The 16,345-nt window shown below is 39.6% G+C and overlaps 1 protein-coding gene across 1 annotated transcript; it reads right to left on the reverse strand.

The window, feature by feature from the left end:
- Nucleotides 1-11,222: 11,222 nt before the first annotated feature.
- On the reverse strand, nt 11,223-15,350 carry GNG11 (G protein subunit gamma 11). Its single transcript, XM_054564634.1, has 2 exons — nt 15,083-15,350; nt 11,223-11,661 (listed from the first exon to the last, which is right to left on the reverse strand). Exons 1-2 carry the CDS (start codon nt 15,176-15,178, stop codon nt 11,536-11,538), a joined length of 222 nt encoding a protein of 73 aa, XP_054420609.1. The 5' UTR covers nt 15,179-15,350; the 3' UTR covers nt 11,223-11,535.
- Nucleotides 15,351-16,345: the final 995 nt, after the last annotated feature.

Raw genomic sequence — 16,345 nt, forward strand, 5'->3', positions numbered from 1 at the left:
GGGTGCACTTGTGTGTTCTCTCCTACGCAGCCACGTGGCCCATGGCCTGCACAAGGGAGGCTCTTTCTCCTCTCTTGCCCACCTGGCGATGAACTCGCCGGTGCATTCGTGCACTCTCTCGCCAGGGAGCATGTGACCACAGAGCCCTGGCAGCTGCATGGCCCGTGGCTGTGCAGGCTCCACACCCAGGCTCCACACGCAGGCTCCAGGAGGGAACCTGAAAATGGACAGCAGCTGGGAACAAGCTAAGCTACCTGGAGAGCTTCTAAAACTGTTGAGCAGGTACCTACAGGTCCCAAAAGACGTACTTTAAATTGGAGCAGGAACTCTGGACACTGGCTTTTGTCTTGGCCTTGCTGAGGACACGCTTTTTCCATGGCAGAGAGAGGAGACGGGCTTTGAGACAGGAGTCTGCCATTCCCCTGGGTGGCACAGCCCCTGAATAAAACCTCTTCCCTTTTGTATCAGCATCTGACTCACGAGTTTGGCTTTTGTGGCGACAGGCAGTTGAACTTCTGGTTTTCTTTTTTTTTGTTCAGTTACAATCTCATTATCTGAGAAGTTGGCAGGAGATTAGGGGGGAAAGGGTGTGCACATGCCAGGTCTCTGATGTCATCAAGGAAGCAGCAAGGTTAGCAGGTGAGCGCATCCAAAAAGAGGATGGCAAAAGCAAGCAGCTTGAACTTGTGGGTTTTTACGGAGGCTTCTTTACATAAGCATGATTGATTAAGTCATTGGCTATTGGCAATGGATTCAACCTCCAGCCCCTCTTTTCTTCCCAGAAGTCAGTGGATGGAACTGAAAGTTTCAACTCTGTAATCAGAGTGGGTTCTCCTGGCAACCAGCCCCCATCCTTAGGTACAGGCTAAAACTCACTTCATTAACATAACAAAAGACACTTCCGTGGCTCTCCTCCTTTAGGAAATTCCAAAGGTGTTAAGAGCTCTGTGCCAGAAATGGGTGGGGACAAAGGCCAAATATGCATTTCTTAATATATATTACAATATCACATGAGGTTCAATACTTACATGCCTACCTCTCAGGATCAAATGAAGTATGGTTATGGGGCATAGGAAATGTCAAAGGACCATAAATTAGAAGTCACTACTAGTGTCAGATTTATCAGTTACTTGGTTTATTCATTCCCCACAAATCCAGCTTTTCCTAGAATATTGAGCACATGAGGAACAGATAAACATCTTTCTTGTTCCTAGATGTAAATAAATGAGTAAATCTCCTTACCTATAATCTGTAATCAGGGTTGGAAAAAGAAAATAAATACATTTCAAAAGGAGAAAACAAGATTCAAAAGGGAGATTTTTCTTTAGAAAGTTTTAGTGGCCTGAATTATAAATTAGATAGTCAGAACAATCTTTTGATTTCAGTTATAGGTACATTACAAGTAACACAGGAATTATACAGTGCTTATTTTTCCATTGTGTTTTAATCTTAGATTTCATTTTCTGGATATCCTGACCCTAAGTGTATGGGGAAAAAAAAAGATAAATTTGGATTCCATTGTGTGGTAAATAACAGTAAAAAACACTCTGCTAGAGAACTATTATAGCAAAAATGTATCTAATCAAAGTCCAACCAAAACTCTATTCAGCTGCAATTTTAGCTTAACTCAGTTTTTAAGAAATATGATATTAGTCTATTTGGGTTTTGAGAAGAGGAAAATAGGAGAAGAAAGATGAGGAGGGGGAGGAGGGGGAGGAGGAAGGAAGAGGAGGAGTAGAAGAAGAAAGAAGAAAAAGAGGAAAGAGAGAGAGAAAGAGGAGAAAAGATGCAGCAGAAAACCAGTAATGTTTTCAACAATGTGGAAAATCAAGAAGGTATATGGTATTCTAACCCAGTACCTTAAATATTTTATCCTCATCCATTATCAACCTCTATTTATTAAGGGTTAAGTATGCCATTTGCTAAGGGGAATGCAAAAGATGTATATGATGCAATTCTTTGTTATATACATATATATCAGATAACCTGGTGGATTTGCATGAAAGAAATTAAAGTCAGCTTTTCTCAAGAATGGAATGTACAACATCTAAGAAAACAATATTAAGTAACATCCAAGAAAACAACATCCAAGTAAATAATATTCCACGGAAACAGGCTCTGGCTTCAAATCCTAGTTTTATCATTTAAAACCAGTATAAACCTGGGAAATTAACCTAACTATCCAGACTTCAGTTTTGTCACAGCAAAATGGCAATAATCCTAGTCTAAATTTTTTAGGGTCCTTGTGAAGATAAAATAAGGCCCACGACACAAAGATAAACTCAACAAATGTTAGCAAGAAGCAGGAATACATCCAGGAGTAGGAAAATCATACTCTCATTGTGACTTTGCCACTTTTTCTCTACACAATCTTTGTAAATCCTACTGGGCCATGGTTTCCTCATCTTCGAAGTTAAAAGGACACAGACCCCCAAATCTCTCTTGCTTCTGCTGTCAATTGTGAGCTTAGAGGTCCTCAAGGCCACCCTCAGAGTCAATAGTTTATTGGAATAACTCCCAGGACTCACTGAAAGCTGTTTTGCTCACCATGATGGTTCATTACAGCTACAAGAGAGATGAAAATCAGCTGAGGGAAATGACAGATGCACAGGGTAGAGGCCAGGAAAGTTCCAGAGGAGTTTTCAGGCGCCCTCTCCCAGTGGTGTCATGGACAGCAATACTCTCTTGGAAACAATGTGACAATATGCATGGAGTATTGCCAAGCAGGGAAACTCACCGAAACCTTGATATCCAGATTCTTTGCTGAGACTGCTCGTCCGCTGCCCACATGGCTGGCCTCAGCCGGCAGCCACTGTGGAGGTCAGACTGTTACTACCACATGACTCAAAGACTCACCAGCAGCCACAATGTCATACTTTCTGACGTGGTCTGAAGTCCTCAAGTAAATAAGGCACTCTTCATCAGGAGGGACATTCAAAGGGGAGGGACAGCCCAGACCTCTCTTTGGACAAAGTTAAATTCTTTACACTATCAAAAGGTGGACTTCAGCTCTAACACTCTAGACGAGCAGCCTTCCAATTTTACTGATTGGAAGAGACAAAAAAAAATGAATTTTACATGTTGACTTGAACACGTATAGGTTCACAAGACAAATACCCTCTTACTCCATGGAATATAAGCTGATATTTTAGTTTATTTGATTTTTATTAAAAATATTGGTAGCGTTCCACTAAACTGACCACTAGTGGGTTCGAACATTCAGTTTGAAAACACTGATCTAGAACAGGGCCTTGTGAGCCAAATCCAACCTGCTGCTTGTTTTCATGAAAATGATTTTATTGGAACACAGCTATACCCATTTGTTTATGTATGTTGTTGTCTGTGGCTGCTTTCATATTGAAGTGCTTGCCATAGAGCTAGCACAGCCTGCAGAGACTAAAATATTTACCATTTAGCTTTTCATAGAAAAAGTTTGACAACTCCTGATCTAGTGAATTGTTATGATTTATGGCCCCAGGAAAATACATTTATAAAGTTGCCTATATCCCTTCCAATTTATGACAAATGCATAACCTTTCACCCACTTTTTTAAAATTTTTTTTTAGTTTATACATATGCATGTTAATGACACGAATTTTAGATTCCAAGCTCTCAAGTGGATTTTGTGAAGGAGATTCTCTAGTATTGCTTTGGGAAATGTCCTTCTTAAAAAGATAAAAGAATCATATATTTCCAGGGTCAGCTACCAAGTCAATGGATGCACTGAGGCTGTGTGAGCCTTTGAGCCTATGAGGAACGTGCCCTCAGACTTGTGATTTTGTTACTCATTAATCAGAAAGTACTCACAAACTCCTTCCCTTCCAGATAACTTGCACCCTTTCAACTATACCAAAGTATGAGGAATTACATGAGAAGCTTCTGGCATAGTAAAAGAAATCAGAGGCCTGACAAATACTGATTAGGATTAAGGAAAAAGGGAAATGTACTGTATCACGAAAAAAACCTTCAGCACAGACATAGACTCAGAGAAATATCAGCAGGAGTCCCTCTAAACTCCAAATTCAGGCGGAATGTTCAAAGGAATTAAAACAAGAACAAATTTGGGAGGTGAGGAATAAATTAAATAGGAAACCCAGATTCTCTGGTCATGTCTCTCACCTCAGCCATCTAAGGCAGAATGCTAGGAAGAGTCGAGAAAAAAAAATGCAGGCTGCCCCAGAGGGTGAGTTAGGAGCAGCACAATATTAACAGTTTCTGCAATATTGACAGAACTGGCTTATTATAGCTTTTACCCTCACCAGGCTGACTGACCCGTGTTGGGAACAGAAATAAAACTCTTGTCTTCATGGAGAGCAAGTCCTGCATGGAGAAGCAACCCAGGGGCAGGAATTCGTTCTATTCCCTAATATGTGACATATCAGACCCTTCAGTCTTCTGCTTTCCAGTCACTGAGGTGTCTGTAAACTGAGTTAGTCAAATTAATTTTCAAGAGGCTGTTTCTTTTCTCTTAGGTGCAATTCGGCTTTGCCATACTAACTGTGAGGGTTTGTCAAGTTGCTGAAACTGTCTCATGTTCATCTTGATGCTTCTCTTCTCACATCAGGTTCTAATGCCCACCCCCCGCCCACCTTTGTGAATCTGTGTCCTGACCATCCCCACAGTTTGCCTTTTAGCATCAGAATCTTCTGGTTTATCCCAACGGAGCTTCTTTACCTCCCTCGCTTACTGCTATTGGCATCCACTGCCTAAGGCTGAAACCAAAATCCTCATCCTATAATGTGGAAAGATTGTAAACTGTCCCCAACTTTCCACCTTTCTTTGTATCTATGCCATTTGCCATGCGACTTTGCAGCTCTGTCACACAAGAGGGGACATTGATTTCCCTTCCTTTTGATTCTGGGTTGGTCTTGTATCTTGCTTTGTACAATTGAATGCAGTGGAAGGGATGGTGTCCTGGTTATTTCCCAAGGCCTTAAAGATATCTTTTCTGTTTCCACTTGTTCTTGGAACCTTTCCGCCCTATGAGAACCACTCCAGGCAAGACTCTTAAAAGATGAAAGACATATAACCCAGTGGCCAGCTTTGCCTCAGCCAACTCCTAGCCAACATCCAGCTAGTCATCAGCCTCTAACTGATCCATCAGGGGACTGCAGACAATCATGAAACCAGCCAAGGTCAACAGAGCCAGTCTCAGATACACTGACTGGAAGACCCCTAAGCAATACCAGATAAATTTTGCTAAGTCATTGAGTGTGGGGTAGTTACCCACGACAGATACAAAAGCATTTCAAAGACTTTTTACCAAAGACAATAGACCCATTATCTATAGGTTCCCTCTGCTCTTGTTACATAGCTTTAATAAATACTTTCTTGGTCTCCCATATTGCTTTCAGTAAGTGAAATTTCTCCTTTTTAATATAAATTTCATGAATTCTTTTCTTTCACTTAAGCTATTGTATCTCCTTCTATGAAATGTTCCCATAAAAAAGGGTAGAAAATGTCTTAGTCTTTCTTGAATTGTTCATTCAATACCCTTGCATTTCTCAAACGCTTAATCCACTTATACTTTGTACATAAAATTGGTTTAATTAATTGGACTTGATTAGTGTCACTAGCATTTGTTTCAACTGCCAGTTCCTAAAGTGAGTAAAAATATTGGCTGAACTTGTCCATAAATAGACTGTCATGTTTACAGGCTCTTGTTGAATCAAATAAAAAAAATAACGGTTTTTAAATGTCTAAATTTCTCCCTGCCCCAAACTGAAAAACCCAAATATGAGTAAATATGAATCCATTCTACTTTAATCTGCTTTTATATTAAAATAATATATGTAAATAAAATAATCTGAAAACCCAATTGCATACAATCTTTCAAAGATTTATTAAAATAAAACATAGAGAAAAGGTGAGTCTGGCTATTGGCATGCAAAGAGCACGCGCATCTATGTGATGTTCCTCATTATCACTTAACTTTAGTTAAAAAGAGGAAACTTTAGCAACAATGGCCTTTGAATATTTTAAGTAGTCACTGAACTATATGAGTATTAGAGTTTTTAGATTATGTTTTCAAATTGTTTAATATAGATTTAAATATTTCTCTCCTCTTCGTTCTTTCTCTCTTAGACTGAGACACATAGACTTTATTTGTGCTATTTCCAAACGCTCAATAAGGCAACACCAACTCCCTTTCTTTACTTCCCTACACAGTACCAAACAGAGCTGCAAAAGTTTGAGTGAATACACTGATTCTGTAGAATAGGTATTTTTTCATATATTTCTATTTAATCTGATTACTTCCAAAGGGGATTTGAAGGTGTCACTTGGTAAATATCGATCAATGCCAATACATGAGGACGTGTTATGAAGTTAAAGCATTCTACTCATAGCCTAGGTAATCAGGCCCATTAATTCCCAAACCAACTCTGTGATGTGAGGCCAATAACATCACATGCCTCAGGTTGATTTTAAGAAAAGGCTGAGATGACACAAGCTAGAACCTGTGGCTACACTTGTTATATAAAATATTTAGGTTTTTACAGAGACAGAGTTTAATCACTTATGAAGAAAGATTGTTTAGTACCTTTAGGCAATTCTCTAGCGCTGTTACTTACTAATTTTGATATTTTCAAGAAAGTCCTTATAGAGTCTGACTTATTTCTTGTAAGCATTCTACCAGCATTCATGTAGCTTCTAACAGATGAAATTCTAGTACTACACTAAGAGGTTATATTATTTAGCAAATGAGCAAAAGCTATTTGATAAATAATTAAAGTTCATCAGTGTTATAATAATTTAGAGTTGTGTTACTATATTTATTAAGAAAGCAAAATTCACCTACTTGGTATAGGTTAGAATTGTTATATTAGGCTGTCATTATAGAAAATCAGACACCAATAAATAATAATAACTAAGATAAGCTACTATAAAGCTCTATCTCATATACCAGGGCTAAAAATTTCTGACACTATAGTAGCTGGCTTATTCTACTCATGCCAAAAGCCACTTCAAAAATTTGTTGAGCTAATAGTTCTTTTAATTCTGCATATGCATTGGCTTCTACATGAGAGGTAGTATTGCATAATGTTTAAGGTACAGTCTCTGTTTCACCAGTTACACCAGCTATATTGACTGTGTAAATTATTTTACCAATACATAAGGTATTCATGAGAATTGAAAGGCATAGTCTAAGTAAAAAGTTTACTCCGGGGCCAGACAAATATTAAGCACTTCATATGTATAAGCTATCATCATCATCATCATCCAAAAAATACAAAAAAACACTTTCTTTTGTATCCTACCTTATGTATCACAATATACTCTATAATTCCCTCTTATATCTGATTAATTATAATTTCTACAAATTCCATGATGTTAAGGACTTTGTCTAACCCACCTCTCCATCCTTTAAGACTAAACGAGTGCCTAGTACATCTAGGGAGCTCCATATATATTTGTTGTTGAATGGCCTTCCCGTTAGGACAGCCCCGGGCACAGAGCCGGGTGTCAGGGCACATCCTACGGCAGAGCGCTTCCCCCCTGCCCCGCACGTTCCTTCTGCCGGCGCCCTGTTCCTCTCCGTTCAATCAAAGACGCCTCCTCCGTAGTCGCTGCTTTCTAGGCTGATATACGCAAAACAGGGGCTTATTTCTCCAGGGTTATCATCCTTCTAAGACTCAGTTAGAGAAAATAACAGTGAAATATAATGACTACTGACTCCACACCTTTGTCTTACTTGGTCGCATAAGCTTAACAGATCAAAATAGACTACTAATCAAATCATGTTGACTATACAAACTTATTTCTGATTCATGGGACATTAATATCAAAATATACTTGCCCTCCGAAACCTAAAAATGGCAATATAAATTTTGCTTATATCTTTTATTTTAAAATTAATTTAGTTTTAAAACCAGATAATATATTCCTAGGGTCCAAAATTTAAAACTGTACAGAAAAATATACAATGAGAAATCTCAATCTCATTCTTTCCCATCTGGTTATGCCCAGCATTGGCCCTAACAGGTAGCAATTTTTATTAGTTTCCTTTATAACCTTCCAATGTTTCTTCAAACCAATATAAGCAGATGTCAATAGGTATATTAAAAAGGTGCTTAATATAACTAATCATCCGGGAAATACAAATGAAAACCACAATGAGATATCACCTCACACCTGCCATAGCTATTATATTATTAGGTTATGCTATTATGGCTCTTATGGCTATTATTAAAAAAGAGAAGAAATAACAAATGTTGATGAGGATTTGGAGAAAAGAGAATCCTTGTGCATAGTTGGTAGGAATGTAAATTGGTACAGTAATATGGAAAACAGCATAGAGTTTCCTCAAAAAACTTAAAAATAGAACTGCCAGATGATGCAGCAATTCTACTTCTGAGAATTTATGAGAAGAAAATAAAAACACTAGCTTGAAAAGATAAATGTACATCCATGAACACTGCAGCAATATTTACAACAATAAAGATATGGAAACAACCTAAACTCCCTTGGTGGATGAATGAATAAAAAAATGTGAAGTGTGTGTGTGTGTGTGTGTGTGTGCACGCGCGCGCGTGTGTGTGTATATTATTCAGCCATAACAAAAGGAGGAAATCTTGCCATTGCAACAACATATGACTTTGAAGGCATTATGCTAAGTCAATTAACTCAGACAGAAAAAGACAAATACTGTGTGATTTATTTGTGGAATCTAAAAATAGAAAAAGAAAAAAGAAAACCAAACTCATAGATACAGAGCGGGGATTGGTACAGGCAGGGAGCTGGAGCTGTGTGAAATGGGTGAAGGTGGTCTAAAGGTGCATGAGAATCTCACCGCAAGTATCACAGGCAATCAAGGAAATGTAAATTTAGATAATAATAAGATATCTGTTTGCATGGAACACACAAAATAAACTTCCTTAAAATACCAGGTATGGGTGAGCTTATACTGCTGATTCTGTGTAAAAAGAATAAAGCAAATTTTGTTAGTTTAATATGAGTTCAGGATGACAGCTATGAGGGTGGTAAGAGGGTGGATGGATTGAAGAAAAAAGGAAAAGGACTCAGGGTTATGGACAACAGGGTGGTGATTGCAGGGGGGAGGGGGTATAATATAAGGGGGTATAATATAATCTAATAAGGGATACATGGTAATGGATAAAAATAATTAAAAATATGTTTGCTAAATGTTGCAAGCAATAAACAATTAAAAATCAAAAAGAAAAAATTTAATATGAGTTCACAGAATCTGTCTCAATACACAAAACACAGTAATTATTTTATCAGTTGCCAAACAATTAATTGCACAACTACTGTGTATACGGGGAAGAAACTGAACATGTGGTTTAAATTGTACTTAAATTCCCACTTAGTAAAAGTTGCTTATATAATATATTCTAATGTATAATTACCATATTTTTCACTGTTTTCATAATGCAAGCTAATACATTTTTAGCAGAAAATCAAAAGGGTTTTATTACGTTTCTATAGGTTTGTCCAGGTGCCATGATGAAACATTAAGAGAAAGAGAATAAAACTAGATTTGGTAGAAACATCTACAGGATTGGCTACTTAGAAAGGAAAAACCAGAAGTGGGCTAATTTGTCACGTGGTTGAAAGTACATAAAAAGCAAAGGCTAGGACTTGGAGATGCATGTGAATGGAGAGCTGAATGTGGCTAATAATCACTCAGGTATGACTTCATAATCCACAACTCTCCAAAAGTTAGGGGGTGAATGTATGGACCTGGCCCTCCATGAAGGAAGCGCATGATTTAATCTGCTTTATCAAGACCCAGAATTGATGTTTGTTTTCTTATGCAACCAAAGGAAACTTTATGACTTGAAAGAAATGGAACAGCTCACTGAACAAAAATTCAACAAGCACTAAGGTATAGAAATCCCATGCCACCTGAATTTTAAATGACTAATAGTAACAACACATCCCAAATACTAATTGTTCCATAGCTGTTGGAGTGAATGCATACCTCTATTGTCCTTAAACCTTACCTTGGAGTAGATCATGCTGTGGGCTAAAATTATCTTGGGGCTCTCAGTAATTCCAATTGACGTCACCCCTTGGTAAAAGGCAGGAAACTGAAGGAAATAGTCCTTGCTCTCGGTTTGCTATAACCTGCTCTTTCAAACACCAGGGTATCCTGTTCTTTTCCAGAGAAGGGAAGACCAAAGTAGTTTCAGCATCGGGGTGCAGATATACTTTAGGAAGTTGCTTGAATCCACAGGCACCTCTCTGGCTGGGTAAGGTGCCCCTATGCATCTAAGCAGGCAAAAGGCCTAACCAAAGAGAAACCTGGGCTTCTGGTTCCCAGTTTAAAATTGCAGGGCAAGTTAGTAACTAAGCTCATTTGAGCAGAAGTTAATTTGCAAGGGTTTTGCTTGTCTTTCTCCTGGTTCAAGCCTGGAGCTATCTGCATACAAAAGTCAGAAGAGGGGGAAAATGCTCAAAGAAAGAAAGAAAGGAACCTTCCTTTCATGTCCAACCTGCAAGTGCCTTCCTACAGGATTTGAGCAGACCAGCACTCTGGCTAAAACCACTGCAGCTGTGAAGCACTGCGACCAATTAAGGCACAGACTAGGCAAAGGTATTTGCAACACCTATTAACAACAAAGGATGAATGATCAGAACATATGAATAATTCCCACAAGTCAGTGAGGAATGAGGAAAAAAGGCAAGTTAATTTTAGAAATGGGCAAAAGATTAACTGGCCCCTTTGCAAAAGAGGCGTGCTTGGCCAGGCCCTCTGGAAAAGGCTGGCAGGAGCGGGTGCAGAGCCAACTGCCAAAGCCACACAACGGAGGGTTGCTCTGACCAAGACCTGGAAACCATGTGGGAGATGCAGCTCCCCCTCAGGGTGAACAAACCCAGCTGGCCCCAGGGGTGCTCCTAAGGATCCCCAACCCCCTCACCTTCTCAAGGCTACCAAGGCTGCAACACTTTGAAGGAGATCTGTGTGGTGATAAACCGAGGAAGTGCTACTGTGGATGTGGTTTGGCCTGACTCAGATCATCTGACTCCTGCCAGCCCTGGGACTTATACTCTCTCAGTTCCGCAACAGTTAATGTTAGGGTGGAAACATCCCAGAAGTCAGAGCTCAGCGCTGTAAAACTCCTGAAGCAGAGAGAACTGGCGTGGAGACCTGATCTAGCAAACGCCTAATCTTTTGATACATGTCCCAAACACACAAAACTGAAGGGGAGAAATATAAAAGTGGATGAAAAAAAAAAGCCTTCTTAAATGACCAACACTTATTTTCCAGAGATAAAACTTTATTTGAGGCATCAGGCAATATACTAAAAGAGGTGAGTCATGCGCAAGTAATGTCCTTATTTCCATTGTTGTACATTTGATACTCTCTGCCCTCTTAAACAGGGTGGATAGTGAGCAAAGGTGAGAAGCACATAGCTTTTATACAATATGAAACCATATCTATATAAGTGCTTGAGAAAGTCCGCTTTAAATTTTAGTTTTTCCTTCTTTAAAAAGCATGTCGGGTTTTATTTTGGAAAACTAAAACAAGCTAGTTCTTCCACTGAGGATAATGTTTCTCCCCAGAGTTATTTATGAAATAATGCAGCTGCCTTTTTCTTTAAAGGGGTTCTTATCTTCTGGAATTCCTTTCACCAGAGGATCTTCTCCAGAACGTTCTTCGATGTAGTTTTTTATTTCTTCAGAACATTTAGACACCTTGAGGGGGAAACAAAATGAATTAGGTCAGCAGTGTTCAAATTCACCTTCTAGTAAAATTAAGATAATTGGGTAGAACCAGAACTTACAACAAGGCTAAAAAATATTAGAGTGCAGCACGGAGCATATATAATTTAATAAATGACACAATCTATGTAAAATATATTTCTAACTATGGTCAGGGTCAAAAAGTTTGAAAATCACTATATTAAATAAATTACACTCAGCAATTTCTATCCATTGTGATTCACATGATTTCCTTCCTCTGCTAAAACAGTCATGACGTGTCCACAATATTTTAGGAACTAAACCATACTCTGTTGTCAATTTCCATGCTAAGGAACAGTGACAGTAGTACATTTCCTAATGTCTTGGAATATGTCCTGCCAAAATTCTCACTTATTATGGGTGTGTGCCACGATCTGCGATTTTACAAAATGTTAGGAGCCCTGGAGGAAGCCTGACTCGGGAAAGGCTGAAGTTGCCCTGTCATCCCATCTTGTCTCTGCGCAGAATTCTTGCCCGTCAGCTGCTTGGCGGCAATGATTATAATAGAAGATGAATTTGAGGCTTCTTATGCTAATCTGAGACTCTTGTGTGTATGCCGTTTTTTAAACTTTATCTGAAATGGAGAAAGGATGACAGAGTTTCTTTAAAAAGTCTATCCTTAGGGGAGGGTGTAAGATTACAAAAAAAAAAAAAAAAAAAAAAAAGGATTTGTGTCTTAATGAAGGCCCCCATTACTAGTAAGAAATTAGAAGCAAAAACTCAAGCAAATTCCAGTGGAGACCATTTAAAACGAGACAAAAATGTTCCCATTAAATTGGTAATCTAGATTAGTAATTGTGAACTATTTTAACGGCGACCCCTAAAACATGTTTGTATGTGCGTCCCAAAATGTATATAGTCATTTACTTATAAGTGCAGATACTACTGTGTCAATACATCATTCATAATCTTCAAACATAACCTAGGAATTATTTAAAAATAAAGACAGAAATTTTAATAATTTACTCCTGCATCCCCAAAGGACTCCTTGCACACCAGCGTGGAGGCCACTGATTTAAAACTTAAAACTAGGTGTGTATCTGACTTAGAATGTGGCAAAATAAAATCTTCTCAACTACCATTTTCTCAGGTAACATCGGCTGTCCGTCACTGCTGAAATTCAGGGTGTGTGTACTTTAAGTGAACTTGCAGTATTGGTGATGCAAGTATCCATAATGCGGGGTCTGTGGGCCCAGAGAAATTTACGGGTAAGATTCAAGTTCTTCTAAATGGTGTCTGTTCTTAACAGGGCTTCTTCATTAGGTTTCCAAAGAGATCTGTAACCTACAAAGTACTCCTCCATTACATTTCCTTCCATGATCAAGAGGATATGCTTGGACAACAATTAGTTGGAGCCAGAATCCAGCCTGTGAATTTTGTGTCCTTGGCCTGAGCAGAGCACACAGCTCAGACATGAATGACTCATTGACAGAATAATGAACGGGCATCGGGCATCAGACTGTTTTATTAACTGCCCTATCATTAGCTCTGGGGCCGTAAATGAGGAGCTAGTTCATTAGCCTCATTGGGATTCAGGTTTTTTTAAAAATTCTTAAACGTAAGAGGGCTGAATGCTCTGTAAGAGCCGTGGTGTTTGTCTAGCACCGATAGCCTATGATTCGAAGTGTATTATAAAATATTTGAATATTATTATTAGGACTTTGATGCCTCTCCCTCTTTCCCCTGAGGCTATCCTTGAAATTTTCTCTCCCTCTGGCACACAATTGGAATTCCTGAAGTTGGAAAGCCTATCCAGCGGGGTGTGTCCTAGACGTGGATGTTGGGGAATTGGCCGGGAAGACCTGCTAATGAATGGTATTTCCAGTCAGCTGCATGCAGGCTCTACCCAATTTCTAATTTGAAGCTTTAAATAACTGGAAGGTATTTGTCTCCTTTCCCCCCTGTAAATTCTGTACAGCAATACCAGATACTAAGGTATTCCAATTCTTCAGACAATGCTTTACTTCAATACATGCAACTCTGTTTAACAGGTAACCTCTAAGGTTCATTGTGTGAAAAAGCTAAGTGGTCAACAAATGCTCTACTGCTGGGCGCTGCTATTCACAAAGTGGGTGCCTTAAAGTTTCTAGAAACAAGCCTATTCATTGGGTTCTGTAACTTTGTTTTCTTCCTTTAAACAAAGCAGTATTTTTAAAGCTACAATAACTTTCAACATGGATAGGAAGGATTTTGCATTCCCAAATCTAGAAAGAATAGGGATTTGGAAGTGACAGGTTAAATACAAGAAAAGAGATGGATCAAGAGTAAAGCTCAAAAAAGCCTGCATCTTCCAAACATCACTCAAAATGTGCCCCTTGAGTCACAAGTCTGTTGTCATGAACAGACTTAACATCACTACAGCAGGAAGGTAAGTGGGCATTTTTACCATACCTGCTTCATTTCCATTGATTTCCTTAATTTTTCTAGTACTAAAACCACAGAGAAATAAAATCAGTTTAAATTTTCTTGCTGTTGTGAAAGGACTAGATCTTTTCCCTTAAAAACGAACAAACAAACAAACAAACAAAAAACCAGACAACTATCCAAAAACCTACTCCTGGACTATAGGTTGCCTGATTAAGGAAAAAAGGAAGAAACAAAGGTCCCTATTACAGGTAAGAAATTAAAGTAAAAATTACAAAACCTCCAACAAATTTCAGTGGAGACTCCTGAACACTGGAGTATATATTCTTACTGAATTTGTAATCTGCTTTGGTGGTCTCTACAATATTTCATCATGATCAGTAAAAAGAATTTTCATATGGACCTCAGTATGTGTATAACTATTTATAAATAAATAGATACTACTGTATTCGTTCATTACTTATAAACCATAAACTGGAAATTATAAAGGGATGAGATTTACAAGTAAACACAGAAATTGTAATATTTTGCTTCCAAGCCTCAGTGGACTGTTCACTACACTCCCCTGGAGGGCTGTGATGAAATTTAAAACTAGGTATTATAATTCAGGACTTAAAATTGTGACTTGAAAAAACCTTTCAGATACCATTCTTCCCATACTGAAAAAGATCAAAGAACTAAGTAGCCATCGGCCTTTTTCCTACAGTTTGAGTTTTTAACACCAACTGTCTAAGAGCAGGCAAAGTTTCGTGTCTGTTTCCCCTAGTCTAGGCTTCTCAGACATTCTGACATTGGCTTGAAATTACTCATCAGACCCCTGCTCTCTCTTTTACTTCCTATGATTTCCCGTGTCAACGGGCAGTTCCCAGGCACCCACAGAACCCTACTTCAAGAGAAGCGGCAAAAGCAAAACAAAGCAACAATAAAAACTTGTTTTACCGCAACAAACCAGGAAAAGCTGACCCTGGTTTATTCTAGAGAAGGAAATATTCTGGGGTAGCCAATTTACCTGTTGTCTCTGCAACTTCACTTCTTTGCGAAGTTGCTCAACCTCCATCTTCAGCTTTTCCTTTTCTGGCAAATCTTCGATGTGCAGGGCCGGCATCTTCGCTCCCAACTGGGCCCAGGGACAGCTCTGGAAGTGGAGCGGCGGCAAATGCTGTAAACCAGGGCGCGTCCCGAAATAACTGCTGTGCCTGCGTCCCCCGCCCGCGGGCGCAGGATGGGACCGCCTCCCCGCGCGGTGGTCCGGGGCGTCGCGAGCGCTCGGCTGCCTGCGGACCGTCCCCTTGCGCCAGCCCTGCCCAGCGTCCCAGGACCTGAAAACTCCTGATCTGTCTCGAGTCCCCAGAACCCCGGGAGGCCTGTCCCAGGCATTCCGGGGAGGGTTCAGTCCACGGACCCTGAAAAGCTTCGCGCTGCTGTATCTCCCGCGGGGATATTGACCCCGGCCCGGCTCCTGACCCCGCCACGCCCGCAGGGGACCGGCCTGGGCTGGGGCCCAAGAGTTGGGAGTTGCGCTAGCCCGCTTCCTTGGAGAAATATTAAAAGTTTTACTTTTTGCAGCCCCCCCCTTTTTTTCCTTTCCCAAGCCACATCCGGGTTTTGTTTATGAAGCAAGAAAATGAGGACACTACCCGGCAGGAAAAAGCGGCCTGTTACTACTCCCAGAGTTTCAAAAATATACAGCACGTAACTTTCCCCCATTGATATACACATTTATTGTGGGAACTGTGGACGCTGAAGAAAAGTTCCGGATGGAATATGAAACAGCTGTGATCTCAGAAACACCCTCCACATCTATAGATGTCTAGCCACCCAATGTGTTAAATGCCTGGGAAGGATGAATATTATTTACAACTTACAGGGGTATTTTCTGACATTAAATTATCGCCTGGGTCCTCAACAGCAGAGTTTGTATTCTTCCTTCAGGGGAGTGTTTTGTAATGATTGGAGGATAAGGAAAGCAGCAATCATAACCTTCTCCCCCAAAAGATTTCCTCCACTCCCCACCGGCCAACGTTTGGGTGACACTCGCCACCAAGGACTTTAAATCCCTGATTCTTGTAGTATTAGTTTCTCCACTTTCTAGAAAGCAGTATTCCTCTGGCTGCCACTTTGCAAAACCAAGATAAATGTCTGATGTGAAAAATGTTTGCGTGCAATATAAACTTTCCCTTGGACTGTAAACTAAAACCTTGTTAGCGATGCTTAAAAGATTAGAAGGAAAATAAAGCATGAATGTAAGATACTTTCCCAAGCAGTCAGATAT

The sequence above is a fragment of the Pteronotus mesoamericanus genome, unplaced genomic scaffold (assembly GCF_021234165.1).
Source record: "Pteronotus mesoamericanus isolate MK-2021 breed Mesoamerican mustached bat unplaced genomic scaffold, CSHL_Meso_final scaffold_85, whole genome shotgun sequence".
In the NCBI taxonomy this organism is placed as follows: domain Eukaryota; kingdom Metazoa; phylum Chordata; class Mammalia; order Chiroptera; family Mormoopidae; genus Pteronotus; species Pteronotus mesoamericanus.